Here is a 19,306-nt window from a genome sequence, read left to right on the forward strand (position 1 = left end):
CTGCCTACTAGGCCTACTTCAGTGACAGCATTTCTTGCTTCCATAGGCACTAAGGTATAGCCTGGAATCTGAGTATGACGCGTCAGGCTAGTGCTAAGGCACACCAAAGGTCAAACCAAAACGCCACGATGATTTAAGCTGCTTACTGATTATGAAGGATGTCACACACTGTATAGGCTATAACTTATAACGGGTATTCACTCTAGTGCCCATATTGCATTCTATGCTCATCATGAGCTGAGGCATATGTCCACATAACTGGGAAGGAATATGTGAAAAAATCATGAAGATTGGGCACTTCTGGATAAGTTTTTGATTTTTGGCAGGGTGTTAGGTATAGGCCTAAGGTGTTCAAAAATCCATGGATACAAGTTGGGGTGGCCCCCCTAGTGGCAGTTATCCATAAAATCCAAAATGGCCCCGCCGAAAAGAGAAAATATTATATCTCAGCTTCCTTTAGTCTTAAAGGGGAACTTGGCAACTATTTCAACGTAATAAACCCGTTTAGAAATCATTTGGATGGTTAAATGACCTGTTCCGGTGAAAATGGTGACTTTTCCCGCTGCCCCTAGCGTCCCCAGGCGGAAAACCAACCTTGCAACATTGAGACTACCGTCCCGGAAAGAGAAGTGAGAAACAAGAAACTTGTTTTAAATCGTGTTTCTTACCTTGTAACATCCACATTGTCTACCGAACTTATGCTAACCGTTTTGCTAGCTTGTAAACAAATCCACGTGCTTTATCATTACCTTTTCCCAGTTTGAAATAGCATAATGCACAATTTCTCCAGCAGAGGGGGAAATCCTGCCAAGTTTCCCTTTAAATTGTTGCATAATGTATTATCTCTACTTTGTTTGACACAAGTGTTTTGTTATGTTCTTCTTATTTTAAGTCCATTTCCATGTTAAATCTAGTATCATAGTCATATTTAGCTCATAAACTGTCAATATCTCTGAAAAAGTCACATTGAAATATTACTCAGGTCCCTAGACCCATATTTTACCTCCAATATATGCTTTTCTTTGTTGATTGGACCGGTCATTATCACTATAGTGTCAAAAATCACATGTTGTGACCAAAAGGACCATTGTTGTGGCCTTAAATAAACACAAATTCAGAACTATGCCACAGTGAAAAGTTACAGTATATTAGGCTTTTCACCATGTTAAGGATCAATATTATATTTTAGTCAAATAACACCAAAAAAACAATTCATACTTAAACCATAGACTTTCTAATGAGGAGATACAGCACTCAAAAAATCCTCCATAGAAATGCATGAGCTTAGTTTGTAACGGCAATATGGCAGTTGTCTACGCAAATCACACCCCTTCCGCGGCAAAATGTGAATATGTAAATACATTGAGCCAATCATGTGGTGTGTTGTGAAGACATCGTGCCAATCATGTGTTGTGATCTCACCGCTGGAGCAAGATTGGTGTCATGAAGCCTTGCGCACGCGCATTTCTGCCGAAATGGATGCCCGATGAGTGCCCAAAAAGCGTTGCAATATGGCCGCCGAGTGGAGGGACTTTGCTTAAACATCATGTATTTATTCAAAGATTTTTGGTTTCACTCTTCATCATTATTAGTACAGCCTCCCTCACACTTGCACAATGTGGTACAGCAAAGTCCAGCTCGGTGGCACATACAGTTGACCATACAGGCAACCACACAGCCACAGTTGAGGAGGAGTGAGCATCCCTTGCTGGCATCTTCCAGATCTGTCCAATATGGCACCCAGACTTTGGTTCTGTCATTCCATTCCCAACCCCACTCACTGGGGTCTGGAATCTCTGGAGTTTTGGAGAGGGACTGCTTCCAGACAAAAGCTGCAGTGTTCCAGGAGTTAGGCCTCTCAGAGCTGTGGATTGGATTTGGATCAGGGAAGGCATATAAAGATATTCCAATCCACCACATCTCAGAAATGCTGGGACCTCAAAAATGTCAAGCACTGCCCCTCTTCCACGCGTTCACATGATGTGACGTTGTATCAGCAATGTATGGAACTGGCAAAAAAAAAAAAAGCATGGAATGCGTGGGCAGCTTACCCAGAAGTCACCGGCACCTTCATTCTGATCACCCAAGACCCAACCAGCCTCACACTGGAATCAGTGCACATGCAAGTTCTCAAACGCTGGACCAGGGGCAGAGTGGGGCACTAAAATCCACCGGGAAAATTCTGACGGCACCAGCCCCCCCTGTAAATTCTGTAATTTTCTGTAAATAGACTTGACCTGCAATCGGTTCATTGGATAAACCAGAAACACATTCCCCATTCCCAGGAGGCTTTGCTCCATTCTAGCCTAGGCTTACGTTAATTTAAGTACAAACAAACAAATTAAATTGTCATTTTTTTTATTTGTGATGAAAGTTCTGTAACGCCTGAATAAGACAAAAATTAATTAAGATAAAAAATGAAGGCTAGCCTACACAAAAATCAGCATGGGAGAGATGAGTTTGCAGGGTAACCATGAATGACATATAGACAGTGTGCGAATGGTATAAATATTGGTTGGACTTCCCAAATGTTAAAGTGTAGATCTCTGAGATTTTTGTGGAAAATTCTTAATGCACCTATCAGGTCGATGGCTGCGTACGACTCACGGCCCGGAAGCTTCTTTTCACTCATGGCCTCAAGTCCCTGGATTCAATCCCCCCGACCCATCATTTTTATTCCAGCATGGAAAGCGTGCCCTGCACGCTGCAGCTTTTGTCTGGAAGCAGTCCCTCTCTAGCCTCGTGAGACCATCCTGATCTCGAGAGTTTCAGATTTTCTCTCACAGATTAGTCTGGCATCTCTCTGATAAAGAAAATTTGGAGCAGTTTGCCAAACAAACGTCCAATCAGCGTTGGTTTTGAGGCGGGTTTAGATGTGACGCAACGAGAAGCTACTGTTCAATCTAAACAACATGGCGACTTCCACGGATGAGATGAGCATAGCTATCGCTGAAGTTTTATCCAAATATATTTTAGTATTCCTGGGGAAGCTAGGAGTCTCTGCAATGTAGCTGGGAGGAATGAAGGACACAGACATCCTCCACGGCCAATTCAAGTTAGTGTTTGGTAGCACTGAATCTTAGTTACTTAACGAGAAGGAATATGCTTTCTTCAGACGTGTAGCCTACCATGAAAACTTGGTGGGGGATTGTCGTTGATGAGGTTCATGTCACATACAAATAGTAAGTTTAAAAACGTTAACGTTAGCTACTTATCTAACTTGTATGTTAAAAGATGGCATTAGAAGAACGCTTCCTTTATCTGATTGGTTGATTTGGACCGACCAACATAGGTGGTGACAGACAGATGGTTTATCCAATCAGCTAACCAGTATTTTAAGCCCCCTTTTCCCAAACGTTTCTCCAACGGAAAGTTCCCAGATGGATATGCGGAGCAAATGCGAAGCAATCCATCTGGCGGAGTCAGGTTAGTCCCTCTCCAAAACTCCAGAGATTCCAGACCCCAGTGAGTGGGGTTGGGAATGGAATGACAGAACCAAAGTCTGGGTGCCATATTGGACAGATCTGGAAGATGCCAGCAAGGGATGCTCACTCCTTCTCAACTGTGGCTGTGTGGTTGCCTGTATGGGCAACTGTAAGTGCCACTGAGCTGGACTTTGCTGTACCACATTGTGCAAGTGTTAGGGAGGCTGTAATGATGAAGAGTGAAACCAAAAATCTTTGATCAAATGAATAATACATGATGTTTAAGTATGAATTGTTTTTTTGTGTTATTTGACTAAAATGTAATATTGATCCGTAACATGGTGAAAAGCCTAATATAACTTTTCACTGTGGCATAGTTCTGAAGTTGTGTTTATTTAAGGCCTCAACAATGGTCCTTTTGGTCACAATGTGATTTTTGACACTATAGTGATAGTGACCTGTCCAATCAACAAAGAAAAGCATACCTTGGAGGTAAAAATATGGGTCTAGGGACCTAAGTATTTCAATGTGACTTTTTCAGAGATATTGACAGTTTATGAGCTAAATATGACTATGATACTACATGGAAATGGACTTAAAATAAGAAGAACATATCAAAATTGGATTCCTTGTATCAAACAAAGTAGAGAAAATACATTATACAACAATTTAAGACTAAAGGAAGCTGAGATAACCTTTTCTCTTTTCGGCGGGGGCCCCAACTTGTATCCATGGATTTTTGAAAACCTTAGGCCTATACCTAACACCCTGCCAAAAATCAAAAACTTATCCAGAAGTGCCCAATTTTCATGAATTGCATCCTACTGTAGCTAACATGGTGTCATTGAGCTGCCTCAACATTATGCCAACAAATTCCAACAAACACCAGCTGTTGGGTCAGTGTGCAGCATCAGTTTTTTGGATGTAGTTCAAGTTTGACATGTCTAAATGCCATTTATTTTTATCAATGTAATATTTTTTATCAACATTACAAACTCCACTTCATGACTATATCATTGATGCATTTATAGCCCTCAATCCTATTTCCTGAACCTGTATGAAAACGTATTGGGTTACTCAAAATTCCATGGCACACCTCACTTTGCCTCACAGTACACTGGTTGAGAATCAATTAATGGACTAGACTACCTGTCTCTTAGAAGCCTCCTGACTCTAGTGTTAGGCACCTGTGGCAGCATGCCATTTCAAACCCTATCTGCAATCTGCAACTAGGTCCATGTTTCAGTTGGTGTCAGGTGATGGAGCGTATTGGTGCACTACACCTTGGACCAATTATGTTTGTGGATCCTGGATGAAGATGCAAGTGTGTTCACTAAATTTATATTTGGAAATTGTTGGAGTAACATTGTTTATTTGTGTTCTATGTGGGCGGTATCATTGTCATGTCTTTGTTTGTAAATACAACATGTTTGTCTGTGTGTTTGGTATGTTTCTGCTTTTACAGTATTTATTTACTCATTTTTACTGTGTGAAGCACTTTGATCTTAAATGTGCTATACAAATTAAACTTACTTACTTACTTACTTATTTACTTACTTACTTACAGGAATGGCACCATCCTTCCTTGTAACTGGACTTGCTCTTATACTTTTCCTCCCGACTGCCCAGTTACTGTCAGCTGAGCTGAAGTTTGCCGACCAGACCCACTTCAGAGTGCATGAAACCAGTCAAACTGTTGTGCGCCTTGTAGTGGAAAGGGTGGGAGACCCTGTGAATGTCACTGCACTTGTTCTGGTAAGATTGGTTATCTTTCCTGATTGAGTGATTGCTTATTTTCATTTTATTTCCAAGTTGGCTTAAATATTATGATTACAGAAGTTACTTGCAATGACACCTCTTAGCCTCCGTACTGAAGCCACTGATCGACTATGGGATTTTCTCACTCGAATTTACACATTTTACAATGAATGGTGTAGAGACTGAAAAATATCCAAAGAACAGCAGTTATTTGGGTGAAAATCCCATGTTAATGTCTTTGTGACTATTCTCACAAGAAAGGGTCACAGCGGTGCTGTTATTTTTATATGTCCTCTATTTTCAATGTGACAATGTAGCATTTTTGGAGGTCTTTATAAATAAGTCGTTTTGGATATTCGCTCCAACTCCCTAACTTTGAAACCTTAAAATACAGCATCCACTTGCATACAGCATGATTCAGTAGTGTCTTGTTTGCGGTTGCAGCAAGAGGGTGAGGATACAGGGGACTTTGAGGCCACTACTGCTGCAGTTTTTCTTCTTACAACTGAGAAAAGAAAGACAATCTTCATTGCTGTCCGGGATGATGACTTACCTGAAGCTGATGAAACATTTGTCTTTAGCCTTAAAATGCAGGTAATCGTGGGTTTTATGTGAAGTAATGTACACTCCTGTCTGCTGAACTTAATACATTACTGTTTCATAGATATACCCAAATACATGTATCCTGATAAAGTTGTTGTCGTAGAGATATAGCAATACATTAGGACCACTCACAGATGAAGCAAATGTGACAGACTAGCTGGTAGCAGTGGGGGTTTGTCATGGACTTGGTTATATTTGAAGTTAAATCAATTGTTTGTTTTTGTTGTTAGCATGTTTCATGTAGAAGAAGCGAGGTGACAACATCTGACTGACTTCGACAAAGGCTAGATCTCTATGGCCATACATTTCCACTTATTGTAATGTAATGTATGATGAGTTAGTGGACAAAGTCCCCATGTTGTACCATATTTCATTCATACCTTATTCCTCTTGTATTATACCTCTGCTTCTTTATTGTTGTCCCTGAGGTAAAACAACTCTCATCTCCTTATCTATGGTACGCTGTACCGTAGGCTGTAGGAGAATGACAGAACAAAAATAAACACAGTGCACATTTTCAAACATTTTTTTAAATTTGGCAGCCATTTTTATGTTGCTGTGCACTTTGAATGTAGTGTGTGGATTTCTGAGCGTATTTCTGACTCTAGGCCTCATCTAATGGTGTTACCATGGGAACTCCTAACCAGGCTACAATCACCATTCTTTCTAATGACAATGCCTTTGGAATCATCTCCTTCAACTCAGTAAGTGTTTCCATAGTGTTTTCACTTATGCCACCAGGAATGGGCCATGACAGTGCAGTCTGCGATTCAGTTTGTGTAAGGTGGTTGATATTTGAGATCTACAGCCAAATTACACTGTTCCCAGATGTTTTTCCCTGTTGAAAATGAGGCAGAGGTGGTAACATCTGCGCACAGCAGTGATGAGTGGGTCCGTTCACGAGTGACCCGAGGTCGCCCAATGCATTCATTCAATCGGACTGAAATAGTCGAGACATAATGTCTTATCCATTTGGTTCCAAAAAAGTGTGCAAGTGCATATTCATTTGTGCATCTTTGTGTGCAAGGTAAAACTTCTAAATTTTAATCCCCCCTCCTGCAAAAAAGGGAATGTGACCTTTATTTTCTTTATAATGCAAATTTGATCTCTCAAAGAAAAATCAGTGGGCTTTTTAATGCATCACCGGACATGGGGCTTGTTTCCCATAATGCACATTTCCATTGAAATTCTCTTTGAATCTTGGCTTAATCGATTTAGAGGAATGGAATACAAAACCACAAGATTGACCACAAGAACAATGACTTTGATAGTAGCACTTCCTGATAGTTGTGCTTCCTTTCCACAGACCTCTCTGGTGACTGTGAGTGAACTGCAAGGCAGAAACCAGAATGTCCTTTTTTCTCTGATCCGTGAGAAGGGAACCTATGGGACTGTTACTGTGATCTTTGAGGTGAGAGACTGTTGACATGTGTAGTTCTTTATTATGACCGCCGCGCAGTCCAATGGTTTAGTCAGATTTTTTTTTTTTTCTTTTTCGCATGTCCAAATTTCCGTCAAGGATTCCCGGGACACTGAAAGACCGGGGTAGACGAAACTTGGTGGGCATGTAACCCCATATGGATAGCATGGAACCATCGTTTTTTGTTTTGATCTGTAGCCCCCCCGCTGGACTGCACCCCCGAAAGGAGGGTAGGGCAGACACAGTTTTCTGTGAATATCTCGAGAACCATAGGGCCTAGGATGACCAATTTTTTCCGTATGTTTGCCTCCAGGGGTCATGTTAACCCATTCCATGTGCACACATGTGCATAAACAGATACACACGCACACACATACATTCACAGTAATCATACGTATGACACATACTCACACAGTAGACATATGTACGCACACACACACACACACACACACACACACACACACACACACACACACACACACACACACACACATAAACATAAACATGTACATGCACACATGCACACAATTCAAGAATTTCTCAGAATTATGAACAGGCAAGATGGGGGTGGGGTTGTATAAAATGAATTTTACCTGTGAAATCTATGAACTAATTATGACCGCCGCGCAGCGAAGCGGCGGTCATATAGGTTTAGTCAGATTTTTTTTTTTTTTTTCTTTTTTTTTTTTTTTTTTTTTTTTTTTTTTTTTTTTTTTTTTTCGCATGTCCAAATTTCCGTCAATGATTCCCGGGACACTGAAAGACCGGGGTAGACAAAACTTGGTGGGCATGTAACCCCATATGGATAGCATGGAACCATCGTTTTTCGTTTTGATCTGTAGCCCCCACGCTGGACTGCACCCCCCGAAAGGAGGGTAGGGCAGACACAGTTTTCTGTGAATATCTCGAGAACCGTAAGGTTTAGGAGGACCACCTTTTTTTGTATGTTGATCTCAAGGGGCCATGTCAGCCCATTCCATAACCACTAATTTCATGTATAGCGCCACCTAGTTAAACACAAAAAGTAAAAATGAGGTGTTGTAATTGTAGGTATCTGTGACCTAACATAGTCAAAACTGCACGAAATTGGAAGTGTAGGATCATTTTGACACCTTCTGAATGCACGCCAAGTTTCGTGGAATTTTGTTCATGGGGGGCCACACAATAAATTAATTTATATTACTATACACCAACTGGCCTGTAGGTGGCGGAGACAGTTTTCTGTGAATATCTCGAGAACCGTAGGGCCTAGGGGGTCCACCTTTTTTTGTATGTTGGTCTTAAGGGGCATGTCAACCCATCCCATTACCACTTATTTCATGTATAGCGCCACCTAGTTAAAAATTAAAAGCAAAAATTAGGTGTTTTCATCTCAATATCTCTGGCTGACAAGGTCAAAACTGCACGAAATTAAAAGTGTAGGATCATTATGACACCCTCTGAATGCATGCCAAGTTTTGTGTACTTTCGTTCATGGGGGCCTTACAATAAAATAATTTATGTGTACATTTAGTGGCATTACACCAACAAGGATTTCGGGACACTGAAAGAGACGGGGTACACAAAACGGTGGGCATGTACCCCACATGGATAGCATGGAACCGTCATTTTTCGTTTTCATCTGCAGCCCCAGCTGGACTGGACCCCGAAAAGGAGGGTAGGGCAGACACAGTTCTCTGTGAATCTTTTTATGGTATGTTGGTCTCAAGGGCCCACATCAACCTGGCTCATAATCACTCATTTGTGATTTGCCCCGGTAAAAAATGAAAATCAGTAGGATTAAAAAGAAAGCCAAAATAAATATTCATCATCATCATCATGGCTGCATTTTCAGTATTGGTCGTTTATCGTTTGTCCACTAGATGGCGCATCGTTGCAGTGAGGCGTAATTTTGTTGGAAGTTAAAAGTGGGTTGGAAAAAAACAATGGGCCTTCATACAAGGACTGTAATTTACCGCAGCGAACATCTAATAAGGATAGGGGCGATGTTCACATGAAGTGTAATTCCCATTTCTTCTTGAAGCGAAATAAATCTGAGGATGTTTATCGGACATGCTTGGTTTTTTACTGCAGAATGCGTTAATCTTGTAATATCAATAAGGACCTAGGTAATGTTACGTTAAGCGTTGGTTGAGTGATGGAGGCATTTGATTTATTGTATTTGTAGAAAACTATAAATGCGGTTATACCAAGCAAATGTATAGCAGCACTGTTTGTATCTTTCGACTGTCATTTATTGCACGTGCTACAAAATCATTCTGTGCAATGGAAGATTTACCAACGTTACACCCGGTCTGATACAGTTTTGCTTATACATGCGTGAGACTGAGGCGCCTGTTTATTTTGTTTTAAGTGCGTGCAGGGTGTGAGAGGGAATCGATGTGCTTTGATTACAGCTTGGTAGTTGTAGTCAGAAATTAAAAAGCACGTGTGTGTGAAGTATCAAACAATGACACCTTCATTTGATTATGGCTGCTTTAGCAAAACACCTTAAGCTACTGTGTAGTGGGTCCCATTTAGAAGTGGCTACTTCATTGCTGGGCTTTCCTTGACTCATGGAGCTGCGTGAATGTTATTACAACTTTTCGCCCACGATATGACAGTTTAAGTCCGCTTGATACTGTAAAGGCGTAAGCCATTGGTTTCAAAGGAGATTTTTATTTTGTGTCGCCAGCATAGCCTATTGACAATTTATGTTGTCATTAGGCCTACCTTATAATCCTACCTGTAGCTTAGGGAAGCTAACAACTTTCTATTAGGATCTAGTTTGTTAGTTACCGTTTTGTCATAACTCCCTGATGCATTTTGCATTTAGAATAGCCAGAGCGTGTATATCTCAATCGGAAAATTAAACAATATCGGGTGCCTATGGACTAGGCTGGGTGAACCCAGCCTGATCTGCCTCCGCTATTTATTTTTGATTTCTTAAAAGATTTGAGCTTGGTCTGATGAAAGCCAGACTAGCCATGGACCTCAGTTAAACAATGCAAGGGAACATGAATCAGCCTATATTTGCACTAACAATAACGGACAAAAGCTCTTCAACTTTGGCCCGTTAAAATGTGTATGAACAGTCTAGCGACGCATTTCATCAAGGCCCATTTGGACATGTCAGTTATTTGCACCACTGGTTAGATGTAAAACAGCATTTCGTTTCAGACTAGGCTACTGTTACTTAATTTGTGCATTAACAATAACGTTTCAGACTACTGTTACTTAATTTGTGCATTGACAATAAAGTATTACATGAACTAAAGATGACTAAAATCTTATGTAGAAGAAGAAACATTCACAAAAAATCCATCCATCCAAAAATGACCTTTGTTTTTGATAGCTGTTGAAAACGGCATGGAACTGACAGAGATGGTTTTTGTTTATAAATACATAAAAAATAAATAAATAAATAACATTATGCTGATACCTTTTGCTTTTCCCCAAATACAATGTAGCCTACAGGTGTAAGTGACCTTTCATCAATCCAGTTGCAATGGATGAACTGTGATGAACTGCCCTACTTGTGATTGTTTAGAGATTTTAAAGGTTTTTTATAACAATTCTACATCTTCTTTGGCTATTCTACAATCTATTCACCTTTTCAGCACCAGTAGGGTACTTTCTGTGCAGCCGCACACACACCTCAGGCATGCCAAATAAGCATACACAAAAGTTTCAAGAGTGGGGATGGAGTAAAATATGGAGACAAATTGAAGTGTGATTTATTTTCGCGGAACGGATGTACAGGACTGAGCGGCGGTCATATTTTGTACCGCTATGCGGTACATCTAGTTATGTTTTGGTACTTGTTGTCTAGCAGATACCAGTGAGAATTGAGTGTGGATAGTGGAATTTAGTGAGACAGTTAGAATCATATAGGCCTTTCAGCGTGATTTCTTTTTGTGGAAAAAATGTGCTGGACTGGGCGGCGGTCATATTTTGTACCGCTCTGCGGTACATCTAGTTTCTTTTAAACATAGGCCATTTTGATTAAACAATGTCCATGTTGCGGCAACACCAGAACTTTCACCCTTTAATGTTATCAGATAACTGGTGGCCCATACCCTGCAATTGAAGACCTGAGTCCAGACAGAGGCAACATCACATTCCTTCCTGGACAGGCTAAAGTGGTATTCAGTATTATAATACAAGATGACAAGGTAATGTTGAATGTTAATCTTTTTTAGTGATGGTTAGCATATGGTTGACTAACAACACATCTATTCTCAATTGTAATATTGGTCTATAAGTGAGATATCCAAGCGGAGCTGCCAATTGGTAAATTAAACTTAAAGGAGAATTCCGGTGTGATATTGACCTAAAGTGTGTTGAAACATGATACCGAGTGTGAACGTATGTCTCATAGCCCATCTCGGCTTGTCCCCTGCATTCTCCTTTAAGTTGGTACATTAATCTTTTATCAAATCCAAGTACAATGAACACATTTTTTGTCAGTGATGGCTTCATCTGCAGTTATTCTATTTAAGAAAATGCACTTTCTAAGTCTATCTAAATTGGATTGTATCAGTATGTACCAGTTTCAAGTATAACATGCAATATTTTGACCGGTTAGATTGTTACAGTATATGCTGACTGTCTGGTCTCCATTTATGCTAAATTAGAATCAGTTGTTTCAATTGTTGACTGATTTTATATAAAACTCTGGCAGATCCCAGAAGATGATGAAAGGTTCACGGTGCAGCTGACAGAAGCACAAGGTGGCGCACTCTTAAACCCTAACCGCAGCAGCATCGACATCCTTATATCCCGTAACGATGCACCAATCCGTATGTCTCAGCCTTACCTGGCTGTACCAGAAACTGACGCTATCATCAACCTCACCATCACCCGCGGACTCGCTGAAGATGACCAACCCATCGGCTCTGATGAACATGAGGTCTCCATTGCGTACATGGTTGTCAGTGGCAACAGTTCTACCAATATGGCCACTGCTGATGTGGATTTTGAGGATCTCCAGTTAAAGCAAGTAGTGGTTTTCCCTGCCGGAGTCCACAAAGTCCAGTTGCGTTTCAGGATCGTTAATGACAACATGCCAGAAATTGCGGAGTCCTTCCGAGTGGTCCTCTTGGAGAACTCGCTGCTGGGGGATGCTGTGCTGGTGGCACCAAGCTCTGCCCAGATAATCATTGAACCCAATGATAAGCCCCATGGGGTTCTGTCAGTCAGCACCCTGGCAACAAATGGTCCAATTATTGTCAATGAGGACATCACCATGAAGTAAGTGATCCAACCAATGATTATGTTAATACATGTGCTGGATGTTGATATCAGCATTTTTTTCAATTTGAATCTGCAGAAGGTTTTGATTTTTGTTGTTATTTTTTTTTTTTACAGATTTGAAGAGATTATTGTTGTGAGAAATGGTGGTACACATGGCCATATCACAGTGAACTTTACCGTGACCAGGAATGTGAGTGATGAGTCATCTGTGACAGATGATCTGAGTCCTGCCTTTGGGGTTTTGCATTTTGCAGCTGGCCAGAAGACGTCGGTCATTTCCTTCAACATTAATCAGGACGACCTCCCAGAAGAAGCTGAGGTCTTTCTCCTCAGGCTGTTGCCTAAATCAGTACAAGGTGGAGCAGAGGTGGATAAACCAATGGAGGTTGGTCTTTTGTCATTTCAATGTAGTGTTTCATTGTCAGTGTCTGTTTCTAGGACAGTGAATAGCCATGCTATATGATTGGAAGTTTTAGAAATGTGCTTACTAGCGTTTGCTACTTGGTTTAGCCTCTGGTACAGCTGAGCAAGCACACTTTATATTTTGTCTGTGGTCTAGTTATGATCATTATCCATAAAATACTAGTCCAGAGAGCCAGCAGGACATAACTGAACATGTCATTTATTTTCTTTTTTGCATGTTCTTGACCTATTATCCTCATTCTCTTAATGATATTCTTTTTCCTCCCTTGCACTTACCATGTCTATTCTTCCCCTTCAGATTATCTTCTATCTGCAGGACAGTGACGACGTATACGGTCGCTTCATGTTCCATCCCAATAAGAGTCAGCAGATTCAGAGTGAGCCCAGTGGACGCTTCCTGTCCCTCAGTTTCTTGCGTCAGGGAGGCTCAGTGGGGAGAGTCCAGCTGACCCTCAGTGTTCTCTACCAACCTAATCGGCCCATCGACTCCGTCCTGGACGGGGTGCTGAATGGCAGCAGTGTCTCCAGGGTGCTGTTTGAGCCAGGGCAGCATTTGGCTAAAGTAATATTGCCTATACGGAATGATGCCTTCTTGCAAAATGGTGCCCACTTTCTCATTGAGGTAGGTTTTGAAAAGGGTGGACTAGCCTTAACCCAGTGATGGTTATGAATATAACCGAATGATAGTTACAAAATGAGGCAATAAAGAAATGAAGTTAAAATCCAGAATAGTTTTAAAAAATGTTTGACCTAGTTCTACCATTCCATACAAGTAATTGTTAGACAAGCAGTTAATCATATTGTGATAAAGGGATTTTAATTTGAAGTTAAATCTTACAAATTACATTTTTGCTTTTCCATTTATTCTCAGATGATTTCTGTGCAACTGGACAACATAAGACCCCCTGTGCCATCGATTAGCCCTCGTTTTGCTGGTGCTGTCAACATAAGCCTCATAGTCACTCCAGAAATCGCTACTGGAGAGATTGGGTTTACCAGTAACCTGACGGTGGTGTTACTGGAACCAGAAGACACCAACAGCAGTTTGGTAAAAATATAACCTTTAGAATCTTTATCTGCAGGATCAATCAAACTATCAAAAAATGCTTGTCTTTTCTTTCAGTGGAGGCGGGGCTTCCCATGTAGTATTAGAGCAGTCTTTTCTGATAGGTAAGAGCTGTTCCTTCTCTAACAGAGAAAGATAAGTTTGTATAGGGCAGATGATGGTGAGCAGCAGGCTGTTAACGTAGCAAAGGTTTTTTGATGTACAGTAGATGATAAAATCAAGATCAAGATGATAAACGTAGAAAGTGAGTATGAGTGTGTTTCTCTGCTGAGCCCTCTTCAACTAACCCAATTTTAGAGATTCTGCTTGCGACCGACTCAGACTGTTCCACGTCATATGTGACTTCTTCTAGCTTGAAATCACATGCTAACTCTGCTTCTGTAAAAAGAGGAGGAGGTCATGTCACTGTCCACTTATATAGCCACTGACGTATCTAGTGACGTGGACATTTTGCTGTATCCCATATACCTTAGCAAAAGGTCACATCAAATGTTCTTCTTCAGAAAACCAAGCTTACCTCCTTAACCAGTATGTTTCTGTAAAATGATGACTTTTAAAAACAGACTGCCAATTTTTCAAAAACTTAACACAACCATTTAAAAATCTTGTGAAGTAATACTGTAACAACTAGATTCATTTAAACTGTATGTTTTTTGTATTACCATAAATTACATAAATCTTTAACCATGATAAAGGCATAATTTTATTGGCAGAGCACGAGTGTGTGATTTCTGTTTTGCCCTCCAGGTGACCCTTTCACTTCGTCGGGATGGAACAGAAGGGCAGGCTGAGGTGTTCTGGAATCTGCACCCAACTGGAGAAAATTATATAGATTTGACCCCTGATGACATTTCACCCTTCAGTGGTTCAGTCATATTCCAGGCAGGGCAGAGTGATGCAGTAATCAATATCACTGTTTTGGCTGACGACATCCCTGAGATTAATGAAACTGCTTTTCTCACTCTAGACAGGTACAGTATGCTTGGTAACACGTTACTTTAGGTTTCTTAAAAAGAGTGACATGACACTGTCAATAACACTAACCCTTACCCTAAACCTAACTTGTCATGACAACCACCGAATGACACTTGACAGAAGTGAGTGACAGAAGCGATGTCATGTCATAAACGTTTATGACTTTACTGTATATGACTTATAATATTTACAACATGTTCATGACAGTGTCATGTCACTCTTATCTAGATACCTTCAAGTAAAGTGTAACCTTATGCGTAATACCATGAGCTTTAATGTTCACAGACTAATTATATTTTACCAGTATTAGTTAGCAGTATTTTTTCGGTAGTATGGTTGAAGTAGGTTTTTGTGAGTGAAAAATAAATGTGTCTTACAAATCATCCATATCTGTCCATGTTAGTTTTGCCCATGATACTTAAAGCCATTCCCCTCTTGCTTGTTTTCAGGGTAGTGACTGCACGGTTTGTTGTGTACTTTGGGTAAGTTGAGAGAAAAAACATATCATGGTTGATTATCTCAACCCAAAACCATGAACCATGTGTACAGCCCCTACTCATATTTACCTCTGAATCTCATGTCCATGAGGTTTTGGAAACTGAGTATAGGCCAGGGAGTTTCCTCCTCTTCTGACACATGAGCACAATACAAGTGATGTGAGTCAGTGAAATTGGCCAATGAAACCATAAAAAAATTGTTCACAGTTGTGTGTTCACATCGTGAAACATTTCTCCATGGACCTCACTTTGTGCATTGCCTTGAAATGAAATGTAAGAATTTATGTTTGTGTGTATGTTTATTCCACAGGGCAAATACAAAGAACCAAATTCTAAAGCCTGGCTTTACCACTCGTGAGATTGTCATATTGGAGAATGATGATCCTGGAGGAGTCTTTGAGTTTTCAGCAAGTTCCAGAGGACCATGGACTATCAATGTAAGATCCAGCTGTCTGGTACTTTGCCTAAAATGTAAACGTCCACAATTACAAAATTGAAACATGATATTTAGTTTTATAGAACTTACACAACACTGAGTGATTGGACTGTTGTGGGACCATTGCAAACAACACATTTGAATTTACAGGCTATTTGTAACATCATCCCTGGCAATAGGACACAGACCTAGTGCTAATATTGTAGGCTACTGATGTTAAAAAGTGATGACACCAAATTATTCTGCAGTTAATCTCTTGCAATAAGAAGAGAGAAAGGAGTTCACAATGGAGCAGGAAGAAAATAAAACAACATTCTCTACCTGAAGTAGCATAATTCATACATGAAGGCCAGCTGACAGAGGCATTTGACATCACAACAGGAGTTAGACAAGGCTGTTTACTTTCTCTATTACTATTCCTCTTAGTGGTCAACCAATGGACCCTGTTTACATAACTGGACGACCTAGACTTTGCAGATGATATCACATTACTGCCCTAAATCCAGCAACAAATGTAAGAGAAATTGAGAGAGGTAAAAGAGAAGGCAGCTGAGACAGGTCTCCACATTAGCACACAGAAGACAGAAGTGCTCAAGGCCAATACAAAGATGCTGGCCAGCTTGATGGTTAACCACCAACCACTAGAGGAAGTCAACTCCTTCATTTACCTGGGAAGTGAGGTTGTGAATGATGGCGAATCAGAAAGGAATGTAAAGAGGAGAATAGCAAGGCAAGAACTGCATTTGGCATGATGGGGGCCATATGGAGAGCACGTAACAAGCACACCATAACATTCTGCTTACCATTTTCTCACTGCTAGGAGGGTGAAACAGTAGAGCTAACTGTGGTACGTTCACATGGAGAACTATTGAGACAGCTTATTCGCTTTACGTTGGCACCCTTGGGAACTGAAGAATTCTATGGTGCCACAGGCATTCTAGAGTTCCAGCCAGGCGAGAGAGAAGTGATGGTAGCACTGGTGGCCAAGCAAGATGGCGTGCCTGAGGTTTGTCCTTACAACACGTCAGAGGAAAAACTATGAATGTATTTATTTCTGCTTTTGGCTTAAGTCGTTATTTCAAATATTTTCCACGTCAGAAATAGCATGCTGTTTCTTCTAGATTAGCATGTGTAGAATTAAAATATGAACATTATTAATAGCTGATTGCTTACAGCTACTGTTACAGTTTACTGCTTATAATCTATTAGAAACAAGTTTCTTCTGATCAATTTCTCTAACTTCTCCCTCTATACTGCCCTACAAAGGCAAAATACTGTAACATCATGTTTGGTCAAAAATGAGTTAATGCCATTTTTGCGGTATTTGCTAAAAAATAAAGGGCTATGACAACTGTAACTTCCAAAAGCATACGAAACAGAAACTTTAAAGTCATTTTTCTCAGTTTTACACTCTAGCAAGTTAAGTTATTTTGCCTTTGCATTGCAGTATAGCTATGACTAAACATTTGATTCTATTATATTGACCCTATATTTATGCATTTTTTCAGTCGTTCATAGTTGTGGTTGGGTTATCGCATGCCACATATTCTTGCATGTGTGTCTACAGCTGGATGAGTTTTTCTCTGTGGTACTAAGCAGTCACAGCACCCCTGCCAGTCATCTTGGAAGCCACAGAGAGGTCAACATTACTGTTCGTCAAAATGAAGATCCTTTTGGGGTCATAGAGTTTGGCCAACCTGGGTTGTCATTCTTTATCAATGAAAGCAGTGCCACAAATTCTTATTCAGGTGTGTGACAGGAGTAAATACCATTTTCAGTTTCATAATTCATTTTTTTGCTGGGCAGATCTTTTTTGGATGAAATGACAGTTTTGAACAATTCACTTTTATTTTATATTAATGACATTAGTTAGCTTCCAACTTCCAACAGTTAACCATCTAACTATATGGGCCTTGTTTGTAGCCTCTTACCCTATTGTGAGGAAGAGGGGCACATTTGGGAACGTATCTGTTGCGTGGGTCATTGAACCTAATACATCAGAGGATGTCAGACCAATGCACGGACATATTGACTTTTCAGAGGGGGAATACGTAAAAAACCTCACACTCTTTTCTGCACCTGATGAGGTACCCCACAAACACACACACACACACACAGTGTGTACAAAAGCATGTGGGATAGACCAAGTTGTTGTTTTATCTAAATGGACTTCACTGCTTCCTTTAGGTTCCAGAGGACATGGAAAACTTTACTATTTCTCTCCTGCATGCAACTGGTGGTGCGCGACTTGGAAACAATCGGAATGCAACCTTACAGATCTATGAAAATGATTACCCAATTTACTTTGCAGGTACATTCATAAACATTGTCTCCTTCATGATTTTGACTATACAGCTATTCAAGTCAGTTTGCAAAATAGAAATCGATAACAATAATGTACTCTTTAAAGGAGAACTGTGGCCCTTTTCAACATAGGGCTCTGATGTTAAATTGCTATTTGCCTTGAAAAATTCAGTGTCAGTGGAACCCAGTACTGGAAATTAAGTTTTTCTTCTTAAGTCTTTCTTCAGGCTAGTGTTTCTCTGTAATTCTGTATATTTTACCCATAACTGTGTGTGACTGATCTCTTTCCCTCTCTTTGTCTTCATCCAAACAGAGCCTCTTGTTGTTATAGTTGCAGAAGGAGAAACGGCTCATTTCTCTCTTCTGAGGGCAGGGCCAGCTGATACTACTGCAACTGTAATGTATCGATTTGCCTTTGGTGGCGCTTCACCTGATGATGTCATTCCTTTAAGCAACGACTCACTTGTTCCATTTAATGTTGGAGAGCGGATGAAAACCATCTCCTTCATGGTGGAGGATGATGATATTCCTGAAACTGATGAACTCTTGTACATAATTTTGTTTAATGCAACAGGTATGGTTTGGATATTGTTCTCTCGCTAGAATGTTGTCCCTTTTTCAGCTTCTTAGAAATAGATCATGCATTTAAAGAAGAAATCCGACGAGTTTTCACTTAGATATCCATTTCTCAAAGTCACCGAGTACTGTCGGAAAACCCCAAAAACAATCGTTTTACCTAGCTCGAGTGGCAGCTAACGCAGCCAGGCAGCTACAGCGCTACACTTTGGGGGCATGTCTGTGAGCTCCCATGTGCATGCCTGTAGAGTGTTGTAGCTGCATTACACTTAAACATCATCAACAGGATATAAGCTCAGGTGGCTGGCTTGCAGTTTAAACCTGCTCAACAAAGGACACTTACTGTACAAGCATCAATTAACTTTTGTTGCCACTGTTTACATGGACAGGAGATGCAGTGGTCTATGAAAACCACACCGGGACCATTGTAATTGAGGCGAATGATGATGCCAATGGGATCTTCTTCCTTGATTCCTCTGAGAAGCCTGTAGAGGAGGGCAAAACAAACAACTTCTAGTGAGGAGATCCACAGTTTCCCTTGTACATTCACATTTATATGTTAGACCATTTTTGTGAAGAATATGTGTA

At 40.5% G+C, this 19,306-nt stretch overlaps 1 protein-coding gene across 1 annotated transcript in view; it reads left to right on the forward strand.

The window, feature by feature from the left end:
* Window positions 1–4,994: 4,994 nt before the first annotated feature.
* LOC125289068 (adhesion G-protein coupled receptor V1-like) overlaps window positions 4,995–19,306 on the forward strand; it is a 56,116-nt gene continuing 41,804 nt past the window's right edge. Inside the window, 17 exon segments of the mRNA XM_048235738.1 lie at window positions 4,995–5,180; window positions 5,628–5,777; window positions 6,395–6,490; window positions 7,093–7,197; window positions 11,247–11,360; window positions 11,870–12,438; window positions 12,556–12,826; window positions 13,163–13,486; window positions 13,736–13,912; window positions 14,678–14,901; window positions 15,713–15,839; window positions 16,659–16,844; window positions 17,406–17,586; window positions 17,762–17,925; window positions 18,026–18,149; window positions 18,456–18,716; window positions 19,108–19,234. Of these exon segments, the coding sequence (XP_048091695.1) occupies window positions 4,995–5,180; window positions 5,628–5,777; window positions 6,395–6,490; window positions 7,093–7,197; window positions 11,247–11,360; window positions 11,870–12,438; window positions 12,556–12,826; window positions 13,163–13,486; window positions 13,736–13,912; window positions 14,678–14,901; window positions 15,713–15,839; window positions 16,659–16,844; window positions 17,406–17,586; window positions 17,762–17,925; window positions 18,026–18,149; window positions 18,456–18,716; window positions 19,108–19,234 (3,386 nt within the window).

The sequence above is a fragment of the Alosa alosa genome, chromosome 24 (genome assembly GCF_017589495.1).
Source record: "Alosa alosa isolate M-15738 ecotype Scorff River chromosome 24, AALO_Geno_1.1, whole genome shotgun sequence".
Taxonomy (NCBI): domain Eukaryota; kingdom Metazoa; phylum Chordata; class Actinopteri; order Clupeiformes; family Clupeidae; genus Alosa; species Alosa alosa.